General features: G+C 45.8%; 1 protein-coding gene across 2 annotated transcripts in view; it reads left to right on the forward strand.

Annotated features, from left to right (window-relative positions):
- The first annotated feature begins 3,874 nt into the window (after positions 1-3,874).
- SUCLG2 (succinate-CoA ligase GDP-forming subunit beta) overlaps positions 3,875-13,547 on the forward strand; it is a 233,391-nt gene continuing 223,718 nt past the window's right edge. The window contains exon 1 of one of the 2 annotated variants that reach the window (XR_014560610.1): positions 3,875-4,025. Coding sequence is in view for 1 of the 2 variants with exons in the window: in XM_083724827.1 (XP_083580953.1) it covers positions 3,939-4,025 (87 nt within the window). In the remaining variant the exon portion in view is untranslated. The remainder of the gene's footprint in view (positions 4,026-13,547) is intronic. The other variant, XM_083724827.1, reaches the window with a different exon arrangement.

The raw sequence follows: 13,547 nt of genomic DNA on the forward strand, positions 1-13,547 counted from the left end.
CGCTTCCCTGCTCCTCCACATGCAGCTGCTGGGTGACCTTGGGCCAGTCACATTTTCTGAAGTCTCTCAGCCCCACTCACCTCACAGAGTGTTTGTTGTGGTGGAGGAAGGGAAAGGAGAATGTTAGCCGCTTTGGGACTCCTTCAGGTAGTGATAAAGCGGGATATCAAATCCAAACTCTTCTTCTCTTCTTCTTTTCCCTTTGCTCATTACTCTTCAAAACAGCCCTGTGTGGTAGGTTAGGCTGAGAGGCAGTACCTGTCTCAAGGTTATCCAGTCAGCATCATAGCTGAGGAGTTTGAACCCTGTTCTCACAGGTCTTAGTTCTATACTCTAACCACCACATCACACTGACTCTGATGAAGATATTTCCCCAGACTTTTTTGGGAAATCGCCAAGGAATGAGTTTCCACATACCACATTGGCCTGAATATAAGCCTCCCCCCCCCCCCCAATTCCGACTGGGAAAAGTTAAAGTGCGGCTTAAATTCGCAACCTTACAAAAATGGGCTTTTACGATATTGTTGCTGAAACAGACAAACGGTAAAACAGAACAGGTGTGAGTGCCTGCAGAATTTTAAGGGAGCGGCTTATATTCGGGTATTCTCTCTCCCCGGCCCCATTTTAAATATAAGCTGATTATATTTGGGTGCAGCTTATATGTGAGCCAATACGGTAATCTACCTTATGGGTTTAAACAGTTTATATATGTCAGGATCGTTCGGTGAAGGGCAGGCTGTAGGTGCAAATAATAAAATAAATTAGTGTCAAAACAAATCAGTCATTTGTTTTTCTCAGTGAGAAAAATCTGAAAGATGATTCCTCGCCTCCCCCCCTACCCCTTTTCCTTTTTGCTTGAAGAATTCCCACTTAAGTCAATGGGGACCAACAACATTGTGAAATGAGTGAAGGTGAATTTACTCTTGGTCTATTTCATTCTAAATTAGAATCTGTTATCCATTAAAAAAAAAAAAAACACACGAAGCCATAAATGTTCTTTTCTTCACTGCTGTAATAGCTGTTTTATTCTTGACATGTACCAGCAGGAGCTCAGATGGTATTCAGGGCATTTATTTATTTATTTCCTTTGAAAGCTCCATGCAGCCCTGGTGGTTAAAATGAGTTTGTGTTTGTTAAATAGGGGTTTTTTTATGCTTAAAGAAAAGGTTAATGATAAACAACATTCCTTGAACTGCTGGGCACTCACCACCCAAGCGCTGGGCATGGCATTCATCTCAAACAAATCAGAAAAGGACCTACACAAAAGATGTTGGGAATGAACAGGCTATTTTAGCATTAGCATGCACTGACAGTGATACCTTGTACAGTGGTACCTTGGGTTACATACGGCTTCAGGTTACATACGCTTCAGGTTACATACGCTTCAGGTTACAGACTCCATTAACCCAGAAATAGTACCTCGGGTTAAGAACTTTGCTTCAGCATGAGAACAGAAATTGTGCTCCTGCAGCGAGGCAGCAGCAGGAGGCCCCATTAGCTAAAGTGTTGCTTCAGGTTAAGAACAGTTTCAGGTTAAGAGCGGACCTCCAGAACAAATTAAGTACTTAACCCAAGGTACCACTGTATAAGGAAATGAGGGGCTGGCACAAAAATGGAAGCAAGAAGAATTACTGACGAAAGAAGAGTGGCAAATGAAATTAATGGACTGTGCAGAAGGATTTGAAACCTGCAAGACCAGAGATTCTCAGAAGACTGGAGTAAATATTTGAATTATTTAAAAAGCAACTATAATAAACCGACTTACACTAGTAGGATTGCAAGAAGTTCTGTAAGGGGGATTATGTGAAATATTGTAAAGATTATAAAGAAAAGTATTAGTTAATGATAATTAAAAGTAATAGAGAAATTAAGAAATGCAGATCGGAAAATCTTCAGAGGTTGTTGATGGGAGTCTAAAATATTGTATAAGATAAGAATTTATGTTAAATGATTGTTGGAAATGATATGTTTAAAAATTAATAAAAATGTGTGTGTGTGTGTGTGTGTGTGTGTGTGTATATATATATAAATAAAGGAAATGAGGGGGGAAATGTGAGGTCGGTTGCGAAAGGCTTTGCAAACTAATAATCTTAACCAAGATGTTTGGAATGAAGGAAGTAAGGTTCAAGGTAATTTTCGAATGCACCAAGATGAGCGCAGCAGCTGGATCAGTCCAAAGGCCAATCTAGTCCAGCATCCCGTTCTTTAGTGGTCAGCTAGATGCCCATGGGAAATATACAAGCAGAACCTCTTGGGAGTTGTTGTTGTTGTTACAATAGTGAGCACAGACTTGAATCCCCATTGCATCAATAAGTACATACAGTGGTACCTCGGGTTAAGTACTTAATTCGTTCCGAAGGTCCGTACTTAACCTGAAACTGTTCTTAACCTGAAGCACCACTTTAGCTAATGGGGCCTCCTGCTGCCGCTGCGCTGCCGGCGCACGATTTCTGTTCTCATCCTGAAGCCAAGTTCTTAACCTGAAGCACTATTTCTGGGTTAGCAGAGTCTGTAACCTGAAGCGTATGTAACCTGAAGCGTATGTAACCCGAGGTACCACTGTATTAAAAGGGTGGAACATGCACCTGCTCATTACTCTTTTTTAATAGCCATCCTGCTTAAAAGGTCTTCATGGGTGATTAATTTTAAGGGGTCTGGGATGCTAGTAATAAAAGCGTTATACAAGGGTCACTACACATATGAAGTCCATGCATTGACCCCCATGCTCTGGGATACTTCACAAGCCACAGCCAATTCACATGGGAGATTTGTCACAGATAATGAGGAAAACATCATGTGCAAAGTGGCTCTAATGTTTGAAACAGGAAGTCATCCTTGCCGCCCAAAGCTGCCCTCTTCTTACAAAGTCTTGTGGAATGCTGTACCTGTTCATCTGGCTCCTTCATTGCATCTCTTTTAGGCACCAGGCAAAAATGTTTCTCTATAACTCAGCCTTCGAACTCTCTATGGCCTTTTAAACATGCTTGTGGGAGGGAGGTTATTGGTTTGACTTTCTTGTATCATGTATTTTGTGTTCCCATTTTGTATTTGTGTCATCTGAATCGCCCTGCGATGTTCTAATGACAAACTGAATAAATAATCATCATCATAATAATATGGGGAAGAGGAGTATCTGAAAAATTTCCCCCGGAGCTTGAATTTCTTTTATTATGGATTGTCATGTTGGATTTTTGAATGTGTTGTAAACCGCTTTTGAGATTTTTCCTTTAAAATATAAAGCGGTATAGAAATGAACAATAACAAGCTGTATCGTGGGTTGTAGCCCGCGCTTCTAGCAAAACATCTCAACTGTCCGGGACTCCCGGCCGGCTTTAAGGACGCTCATCCTGAAATCGGCTCGATTTCATTGGGACTCGCTCCCACATAAATAGGGGCAATAGGAGCATCACTCCGGCTGCAGCAAGGTGTCCTGTGCAGATCAGCCCCATGTATGCACAGCTGCATCACTTCAGCCCCACCCTAGGCACGCCAGTGGGCTTCTTTCAAAGCAGCATAGAATTGCCCTGGAGCGTGAATCTGGGCATGGCGCGCGGGTGCGTTTTTACGCGCGGGGGAAGCACGGCGAGGCGGTGCCACCGGTCGCCGTGGCATTAATTAGGCGCTTTTCGGGGCCACTGGAGTGGCTCAAAGGTCGCCGCGGGCCAGCGGCTGGAAGCAGACGAAGGCAAGCTGCTCCCCGCTTCTTACTCCTCTCGGAAAGAGGTGCATTAGCCCGTCCCCAAGCAGCGGTCTCCAAGGTCTGCGAGGGCGCATTTCCCCTCAAGCAGACGTCTCCGCCACGGCGCGCGGGCAGCGCCGGCGCCTTCCCTTCCCCGCCCGCCCGCCGCCGTCTCCGCCTCCTCGCCGGGGCCGCCCCCTGGGCTGTCTCCGCTCAGGCGGCCGCCCCTCCTCGCTGCCCACGTGTGGCTCGACTTAAGATGGCGTCTCCCATGGCAAGCCAGGCTGGGACAGCGCTGCGGGACTTGGCTTTGCTCAGAGCTTCCCTGCTGGCGAGGCGCAGCCCGGTGAGTGCGCCCGGCCTCTCCCGGCGTCTCCGGCTTTCCTGCCCTGGCGCCGCAGCGTCCCGGCGGAGGGTTGGAGCGGCTGGCCAGGCTTAGGCGGAGCTTTCCCTCACTGCCCTGGGTCTCCTTTGGGTGCTGCTGCTGCTGCTGCTGTTCTTGGGCAAGGGATCCCGGTGGCAGTTCTGCGAGCTCGGCTTTCCTCTCGGCCTTTTCTTCTAGGAACGTGTTTAAATTACTTATTTACCCGTTCGCAGTGATAACGGAAAGGCACTCTGTTCATGCTCAAAACACTCGAAGCGCATAACAGCAGGCTTTCGCTCTGATACACAATCCTAGGGGTGTATATTCGGAAGCAAGTCCCACTGATTTGAATGGCAGTTACTGTATGCCTCGCCTTTCAAACCACACCGCACCAACCAGGGCTAGACTTTGAAAGAATCTTGGCAACGTGTCCATCCCCTGACTCCCGTAAAGGAGCCTCATCCCAGTGGGTGCAATTCTGTTGGCCTTGCTCATACAGGCAATCTCAGCTAAGCCCTGGTTTAAATGGTTTACTTGTTGACCTTTTTGCACCTTCGCTGGTGCTAGTCTGGCTCTGCTGTGCCATGGGAAAAATAAGGAAGTGGAGCTCCCTGTAGCTCCCTTCTGTTACCTTTTGCTCATCTGGTGCAGGAGGCTGCAGCTAATAAGCTTGCCATCAGGTTGGTTTGGACTTCATTAAGATGCTGTGGTGCTGGCCCTTTCCGCTGCACAGCCCAGAGGGCAGGTGGGTGGATGGAGGAGAAACCGCTTGCTCGCCCCAGCAGGATCTAAACCATCCAGCAGCGGTTCTCAACCTGTGGGTCCCCAGATGTTGTTGGACTACAACTCCCATCATCCCTGAGCTCTGGCCTTGCTATCTAGGGGTGATGGGAGTTGTAGTTCAACAACATCTGGGGGCCTACGGGTTGAGAAAAGCTGATCCAGAGCAAGCAGAGCTGGTGGCTTCCTTGAACTCATGCTTGCTTGCTGAAGGAAATGAAGAGGAGGAAGTGTTTCAGCTGTCATTGCACAGTAGCTAGAAAAGAGAACGGGCCCCTCTGCTGCACATTTAACAAGTGCATGGGTGGCAGGGTGGTCAGACAGAACTACTGACCACCCTGCCACCTTCGCTGCACAGAGAACAAGGCCCTTAAGAGGCCTTCTTATCTGTGGCGGCAGCACCTACTGTTTCTGTATCACAGGTTATGCAGGAGTTGGTGCTGGTGGGCTATTCTGAGGAGGGCCATAGCTCAGTACTGGGGCATCTGTTTTGCATGCAGAAGGTCTGTGATTCAAGCCTCAACATCTTCTGGTAGAGCTGGGAGAGAGGCTAGTGGGAATCCTGACTGCCAGTCAGGGTAGATGATGCTGAACTCAATGGACTGATTTCTGACTTTTGGAATAAGGCAGTTTCCAACGTTCCTAGGAGCCAACAGAGCCCCACAGTCTCCACAATCAACCTTTCCTTTATTTATCCTCTTCTGCCATTGCAGCTCATGCAAACAACTCCTGCCCTTGCCCCCAGAGTTCTGGCCTTTTATTTATTTTTCTCTTATTTTCCCGCTCCCCACATCACAGCTCTCTTCCTGTCTTCCATCACAATATTCTATGATCTTCATTCGTACTTCCCCCATCCCCCACTCCCTTTGGATCTCTCTTAATGCTTCTTCCACACTAAACAAAAGGGCTCCCTTTTGTTTTTAATTTTTCTTCCTGATAATATTTCAGAGCAGCTCATGGAATGTGATTTCCCTTGGGCCGTGGCTGTGACGGCGGTCCTGCCGCCAGTCACTTTTACCTTCAAGAAATAGGGAAACTGGCCTAGGGGCCTCAGGTCAGCGATTGACCCTCTCTGTGGGTTGCCAGTGGGTGCCTGCCAGTGGGTAGCTGTCTAAGCTGTGGCCTTGGCACATGCCCACTGACCTCTTGCATTTTCGTTTACCAGAATAAATGTGGTGCGTGGAGTTTGCACCCTCAGTTCATTAGTTCTGATATTCTAAGGGTGTGCCTTGACATCACAGATAAAACTCTGTGACTGAGGCCTGGTGAGCTCTGGCTCTGTGCCTAAATTAAAACTTCACAGTAGAATAACAGCAGCAGTAGCAGTGATGCAGCTTAAAGCACTTAACAGTAATGCTAACTGTAACCCTGTAGGATGGGGCAGTGCATATCTAGCCTATATTGCATAAGTGTGAGGATATGTGAGAGAGTTTGTCAAAAGCTACAATCATGGGTGGCACTATGGGTTAAACCACAGAGCCTAGGACTTGCTGATCAGAAGGTCGGCAGTTCAAATTCCCGAGACGGGGTGAGCTCCCATTGCTCGGTCCCTGCTCCTGCCAACCTAGCAGTTCTAAAGCATGTCAAAGTTCAAGTAGATAAATAGGTACTGCTCCGGTGGGAAGGTAAATGACGTTTCTGTGCGCTGCTCTGGTTCGCCAGAAGCGGCTTAGTCATGCTGGCCACATGACCTGGAAGCTGTACGCCAGCTCCCTCAGCCAAGAAAGCGAGATGAGCGCCGCAACCCCAGAGTCAGCCACGACAGGACCTAATGGTCAGGGGTCCCTTTACCTTTACCTTTTTACAATCATGGTGAAAAGAAAGTGCACCCTCTTTGAATTCTGTGGTTTTACATAGGAAGACATAATAACAACCATCTGTTCCTTAGCAGGTCTTAAAATTAGGTAAATACAAACTCAGATGAACAACGACACATGACATATTACATAGTGCCATGATTTATTTAACAGAAATAAAGCCAAAATTGAGAAATCACGTGTGAAAAACTAAGTGCACCCTTACTGCTTCCATAGGAATTAAGAGGCTAAGCAAGCAGACAGGTGCTGCTAATCAAATGCTCTTGCTTAATTGATCATCAGCAAGAGTGCCCACCTCTATAAAAGCTGAAGTTTCAACAGTTTGCTGGTGTGGAGCATTCATGTGTGTTTTAACGCAGTGCCAAGGAGGAAAGACGACACAGTGCTCTTAGAGAAGCAATTACTGCTGCCCATGAAACTGGGAAGGGTTATAAGGCCATCTCTCAACCAATGTAAAGTCTATCATTCTACAGTGAGGAAGATTATTCAAAAGTGGAAAACATTCAAGACGGTTGCCAATCTTCCCAGGAGTGGATGTCTCAGCAATTCACCCCAAGGTCAGACCGTGCAATGCTCAGAGAAATTGCAAAATACCCCCCCCCCCCAAGAGTTAGATCTCAGGCTGTACAGGCCTCAGCATGTTAAATGTCAAAGTTTATGACAGTACAGTTAGAAAAAGATAACAAGTATGGTTTGTTTGAAAGGCTTGCCAGGAGAAAGCCTCTTCTCTCTAAAAAGAACATGGCAGCACTGCTTAGGTTTGCGAAGTTTCATCTGAACAAACCACAAGACTTCTGGAACAATGTCCTTTGGACAGATGAGACCAAAGTGGAGATGTTTGGCCATAATGCACAGCATCATGTTTGGTGAAAACCAAGCAGCATATCAGCACAAACACCTCATACCAACTGTAAAGCACGCTGGTGGAAAGCTGATGATTTGGGCTTGTTTTGCAGCCACAGGAGCTGGGAACCTTGCAGTCATTGAGTCAACCATAAACTCATCTGTGTGCCAAAGTATTTTAGAGTCAAATGTGAGGCCATCTGCCCGACAGCTGAAGCTTGGCTGAAATTGAGTCATGCACCAGGATCCCAAGCACACCAGCAAATCTACAACAGAATGGCTGAAAAAGAATCAAGGTGTTGCAATGGCCCAGTCAAAGTCCAGACCTCAATGCAATTGAACTGCTGTGTGGGACCTTAAGAGAGCTGTGCATAAGCAAATGCCAGCAAACCTCAATGAACTGAAGCAACATTGTAAAGAAGAATGGGCCAAAATCCACAGCAATGTGAGAGACTGATGATGTCCTACAGAAACCGATCACTTCAAGTTATTGCTGCTTAAGGTGGTTCAAGAAGCTATTGAATCCTAAGGTGTACTTAGTTTTTCACACATGGCCTCTCCGTTTTGTCTTTATTTCTGTTAAATAAATCATGACATGATGTAATATGTCATGTGCTGTTGTTCATCTGAGGTTGTATTTACCTAATTTTAAGACCTGCTAAGGAACAGGTGATTGTTATTATGACTTCCTATGTAAAACCACAGAATTTAAAGAGGGTGCACATTATTTTCCCCATGACTGTACCTAGTGAATTCATGGTGGATCTTCCATTGTGGAAGATGGTTTTCATAGGAGCCAGATCCAACCCCCTCTCAGAATATGCTTGCAACATTAACTAGTCACTAGTCTGGTATATGCTTACAACAATGGCCCAGGTGCTATTGCACTACAATATCTCAAAGATGCCTGCCCTAAGGGCACATAATGGTCTGTAGGTGTGTTTGCTCCATATTTTCTCTTGCAGTCGTCTGCTGGATTTCTTAAAACACGTGACCCTCCCTTCACTACATAACTCCAGTTCTGCTGGAGGTAAAAAGCTGATAGTTAGCTGTTGGTTTTTATGCATAACTGATATGACATATGGTAAAGTAAAAACATTTAGCGGGATGAAAGGATGCTGAAAACTGTGCACCACCTGGAGCGGTGCAAATGCTGTTAATTGGTCTTCATTGACTTATAGGTCTAACAATCTTCCTAGCCCAGGTGTGCATTAAATCCTAAGGACATGTGTGCTCTTAGCATTGCATTTTGTCAGAAAACAAGAAGCGTCATGGTTGGATCATTGCATGCATAGGTGAGCTGTGGCATCAGGGCTCTTCCTTTGCTAATTGAGAAGCTTCGTCTACTGAGCCAAGGTTGTCCCTGAAAGCAGCTGGTACCAAATGATTACAGACGTTATTACTCTGCATTATATTCTGCTATAAGACCATGGTATTATACAGAGCGTGCCCCCACTGGCACTCCAGAACATATAGCCTTCTGCTCGCTGTTGATCATTTCTAATTTAAAGATGCCGATATTGTTTCACATGAAATTATTTTACAGTGTATGTCTGTGGTTTGTTTTTGTTTTAAAAAAGAGATATTGTTGGCCAGAAGTTCCCCGTTCCCCTCTTTAGTTTTGATGTCCAGTTTATTAGTTATGGAAACTTGGAGCTGTTGTTAACTTATACAGTGGTACCTCGGGTTAAGTACTTAATTCGTTCCGAGGTCCGTACTTAACTTGAAACTGTTCTTAACCTGAAGCAACACTTTAGCTAACGGGGCCTCCTACTGCTAACTGGAGCACGATTTCTGTTCTCATCCTGAAGCAAAGTTCTTAAACTGAAGCACTATTTCTGGGTTAGTGGAGTCTGTAACCTGAAGTGTATGTAACCTGAGGCATATGTAACCCAAGGTACCACTGTACACAGTCTAGGGCTCCGCAGTTCTCCAAAAAAAATTATTGCATCCAGCTGCAGTAATTTCCAAACGTGGAATAATAATAATAATAATGTTGGAATTTGCGTGCTAATTTTCTCGGCTGCCTTTTAGGATAAAACACAGAAGCCCTCTTCAGGTATTCACTGTAAACATGCACTGGGGCGAGTGGGAATGGGTTGGTAGCCTTACACGCAAGGAAGGTAGCCTAATGGCGATTACGTATCAGCTGGGTATTTGGCCCTAGGTGAATTCATTCTGAATGTCTGAAGAGGATGAGGGGGAGCACAATTACTCATTCCCTGTCCTTTCCAAATTACTAATTCATTGGTTCCTATGCTTTTAGCAGAGGAAGGGAAACTTGGAGATAATTGCATTCCCTTGGGGGTTGGCTACATGCTGGCAGTGGGTGAGGCTAGAGTCAAAGTTGTGTGGGGCATCCGCTTCCCTCTCTACTACCCTGTTTCTTTCTTTATGTCCTGCCCCCTCCTTTTTGCCATTGGATGGGGCCCATGTTTCCAGTCCCCACATTAGCATTTCACACTTTAGCCTGCCCTGTTTGGAAGATGAATTAGGGAAGCTTACTAGACAAATAGGGACGCGGGTGGCGCTGTGGGTTAAACCACAGAGCCTAGGGCTTGCCGATCAGAAGGTCAGCGGTTCGAATCCCCGTGACGGGGTGAGCTCCTGTTGCTCGGTCCCTGCTCCTGCCAACCTAACAGTTCGAAAGCACATCAAAGTGCAAGTAGATAAATATGTACTGCTCCAGCGGGAAGGTTTCCGTGCACTGCTCTGGTTCGCCAGAAGCAGTTTAGTCATGCTGGCCACATGACCCGGAAGATGTACACTGGCTCCCTCGGCCAATAAAGCGAAATGAGCGCCGCAACTCCAGAGTCGGCCACGACTGGACCTAATGGTCAGGGGTCCCTTTACCTTTACCTTTATATTTCATGCAATCTCTCGCCAATGATGAAGTTCCAGCCAATGATGCCAACTTGAACAAAATATATGGGGGGGCAGATAAACCCCGCCTTGCATAATAAATCACAAGACGTGGCACATGCACACCATTTGAATGGCAATTCCCATTAACCTGGTGGGGCAGCTCCCTCAAATATTTTACTGGGGGGACCAAAGGGACCTTGGCCCCTAGAAGTTGGCTCCTATGGTCTCAACTGTTGTTAAAAATGGTGGAACTGCCACCATTTTGAGGACTGGAAACATTCTGTTGAGGAACTGAGTTGGGGATTTGGGGGGGGGGGATGTCTCTGCGCGCTGCTCTAGATTGCCAGAAGCGGCTTAGTCATGCTGGCCACATGTCTGCAGACAAATGCCAGCTCCCTCGGCCAGTAAAGCAAGATGAGCGCCGCAATCCCAGAGTCGTCTGCGACTGGACTTAACTGTCAGGGGTCCTTTACCTTTTACTAGACGAATGGAAGCTTCTCATGCCCAATTGGTGTGAAGGGCTGTAGAGCAATCTGCTTTGTAGACAGCAGGCCCCCGGTCCAGCCCCTGGTGTCTTTTCCTGGGCTGGGAAAGAACCCCACCTGAAACCTTGGAGAGTTGTTGCCAGTCGGAGTAGACCAGACACCCTCAAACCTGGCCCTCCAGATGTTTTTGGGACTACAATTCCCATCATCCCTGACCACTGGTCCTGTTAGCTAAGGATGATGGGAGTTGTAGTCCCAAAACATCTGGAGGGCCAAGTTTGGGGGTGCCTGGAGTAGACAGTACCTCGCTGGATGGATCAATGGTACAATATAAGAAGTGTTGCTGGTGGCGTGGTTTTTAGCGGAGACTCCCTCGGGAGGTTGTGGACTCTCCTTCCTTGGAGGTTTTTAAGCAGAGGTTGGATGGCCATCTGTTATGGATGATTTAGCGGAGATTCCTCCATTGCAGGGGGTTGGACTAGATGACCCTTGGAGTCCCTTCCAACTCCTAAGATTATATGATGCCTTGATTCCTCATTGCCGGTTTTCGTTCTTGTTTTCTCGTCCGTCAAGGTAGAACTTTTACAGTGCAAGCCTCTGAATCGTTACCTGGAAGCAAGTCTTATTTTGTTCACCGGGACTTCTAAATAAATACGCATAACATTGCAACCTCATATAAGAATGGACAAGAAGCAAAATATTGTCAAGGTCTTTGCATTTTAAACGTATTATAAAAATGATTAATGTCTGGAGCTGTCAACTGGTTGAAATTGCCCTGGAAATCCCAATTGACCCTTGAAGGGTAGAATATAAATTTTTGAAATGGAAGCGATAAATAAATCTTGCTTTTCTTTTTTTCTTTTCAATCATGTCTCTTACCTGATCAGTCAGTTGCATTTAAGTATATTTGCATACTTACCAGAACTTAAACGTAGCTGTCTTCTTGAAATGTTGAAGGAAGGTAAATTACCATTTAATGAACCTAAAATCTGTTTAGAAGGAAAGACTGTTTAAAATATTTTCCTTTCTGAAGGAGGGAAGTCAGCTCTGAAGAGCAAGTATAAATGTAAAATGTAATACAATATGTGTATGTGGAGTATCTAATTGAAAAACTAATAAAGATTATTTAAAATAAAATAAAATATTTTCCTTTCTATCCTCTAGGGATGCTTGCCCTCCCCAAATCATAATTAGGTCACCAATTATGAATGCTCTCTGCAAATGCTTAAGACATACAGATTGTTGTTCTAAACCGGGTAGCATTTTTCTTTTGTGCATGCTGTGGGGAGGAAAAATTGTTGTCTAGACAACTGCATAACACCCCTTTCCTTTCCACATACAGTGGTGCCTCGCAAGACGGAATTAATCCGTTCCACAAGTCTCTTCGTCTTGCGGTTTTTTCGTCTTGCGAAGCACGGCTATTAGCGACTAGCGGCTATTAACGGCTTAGCGGCTTAGTGACTATTAACGGCTTAGCGGCTTTAAGAAAAAGGAAACAAACTCGCAAGAACTCGCAAGACGTTTCATCTTGCGAAGCAAGCCCATAGGGAAATTCGTCTTGCGGAACGACTCAAAAACCGGAAAACTCTTTCGTCTTGCGCGTTTTTCGTCTTGCGAGGCATTCGTCTTGCGAGGTACCACTGTAGCTGTGTTGTGCATCACGACATCTTGCATTACAATTGGCTTCTTAATTGGTTTGTTTTGTGAATTTTTTAAGTTGGTTCCTCGATCCTGAAGCCTCTTCCCCCCACTGCCCTGCTAATGGTCACATTTTATTTTTCTAAATAGTGGGGTTTTTTCTGCTCATAAAGGCCTTATATACATTATGCATGTGCAGCAAGCATAAGCCACGATCCAATTGTGTAGTGAACTTGAATGAGAATTTAAACTAAGAGTACAGTGGTACCTTGGGTTAAGTACAGTGGTGCCCCGCAAGAACGAACGCCTCGCAAGACGAAAAACCCGCTAGACGAAAGGGTTTTCCGTTTTTGGAGGCGCTTCGCTAAACGAATTTCTCTATGGGGTTGCTTCGCAAGACGAAAAAATCTTGCGAGTTCCCGCGTTTTTTTCTCGCTTTTTTCTGCCCTTTCCCTAAGCGCTAAGCCGCTTATCAGCTGTTCCGCTGATAAGCCGCTTCTCAGCTGATCGCTAAAAGCCGCTAGACCGCTAATAGCGCTAATCCGCTAAGCTGTCAATGGGCTTGCTTCGCAAGACGAAAAAACCGCTAGACGAAGAGAATCACGGAACGGATTAATTTCGTCTTGCGAGGCACCACTATACTAAATTCGTTCTGGAGGTCCGTTCTTAACCTGAAACTGTTCTTAACCTGAGGTACCACTTTAGCTAATGGGACCCCCCCCCTGCTGCCACGCCGCTGCCACATAATTTCTGTTCTCATCCTGAAGCAAAGTTCTTAACCCGAGGTACTGTTTCTGGGTTAGCGGAGTCTGTAACCTGAAGCGTCTGTAACCTGAAGCGTCTGAATCCTGAAGCATATGTAACCTGAAGCGTATGTAAGCCGAGGTACCACTGTATTTATTTCTGCTTCAAGCAATTTGGTGTTGTTGTTTTTTTATTAAGAAAGATGGCTTCAGAATCTTTCACTTCAGTATTTTGAAGCTTTCGTTCTCTATAGGTTCTCTCTTAGCAAGTCTGGCTTTGGGCCACAATGTGTTGTGTTGGGGCCACGATGGTGTGATGCTCCCACAAGGGCT

The sequence above is a fragment of the Podarcis gaigeae genome, assembly GCF_964106915.1.
Source record: "Podarcis gaigeae genome assembly, chromosome: 2".
Classification (NCBI taxonomy): domain Eukaryota; kingdom Metazoa; phylum Chordata; class Lepidosauria; order Squamata; family Lacertidae; genus Podarcis; species Podarcis gaigeae.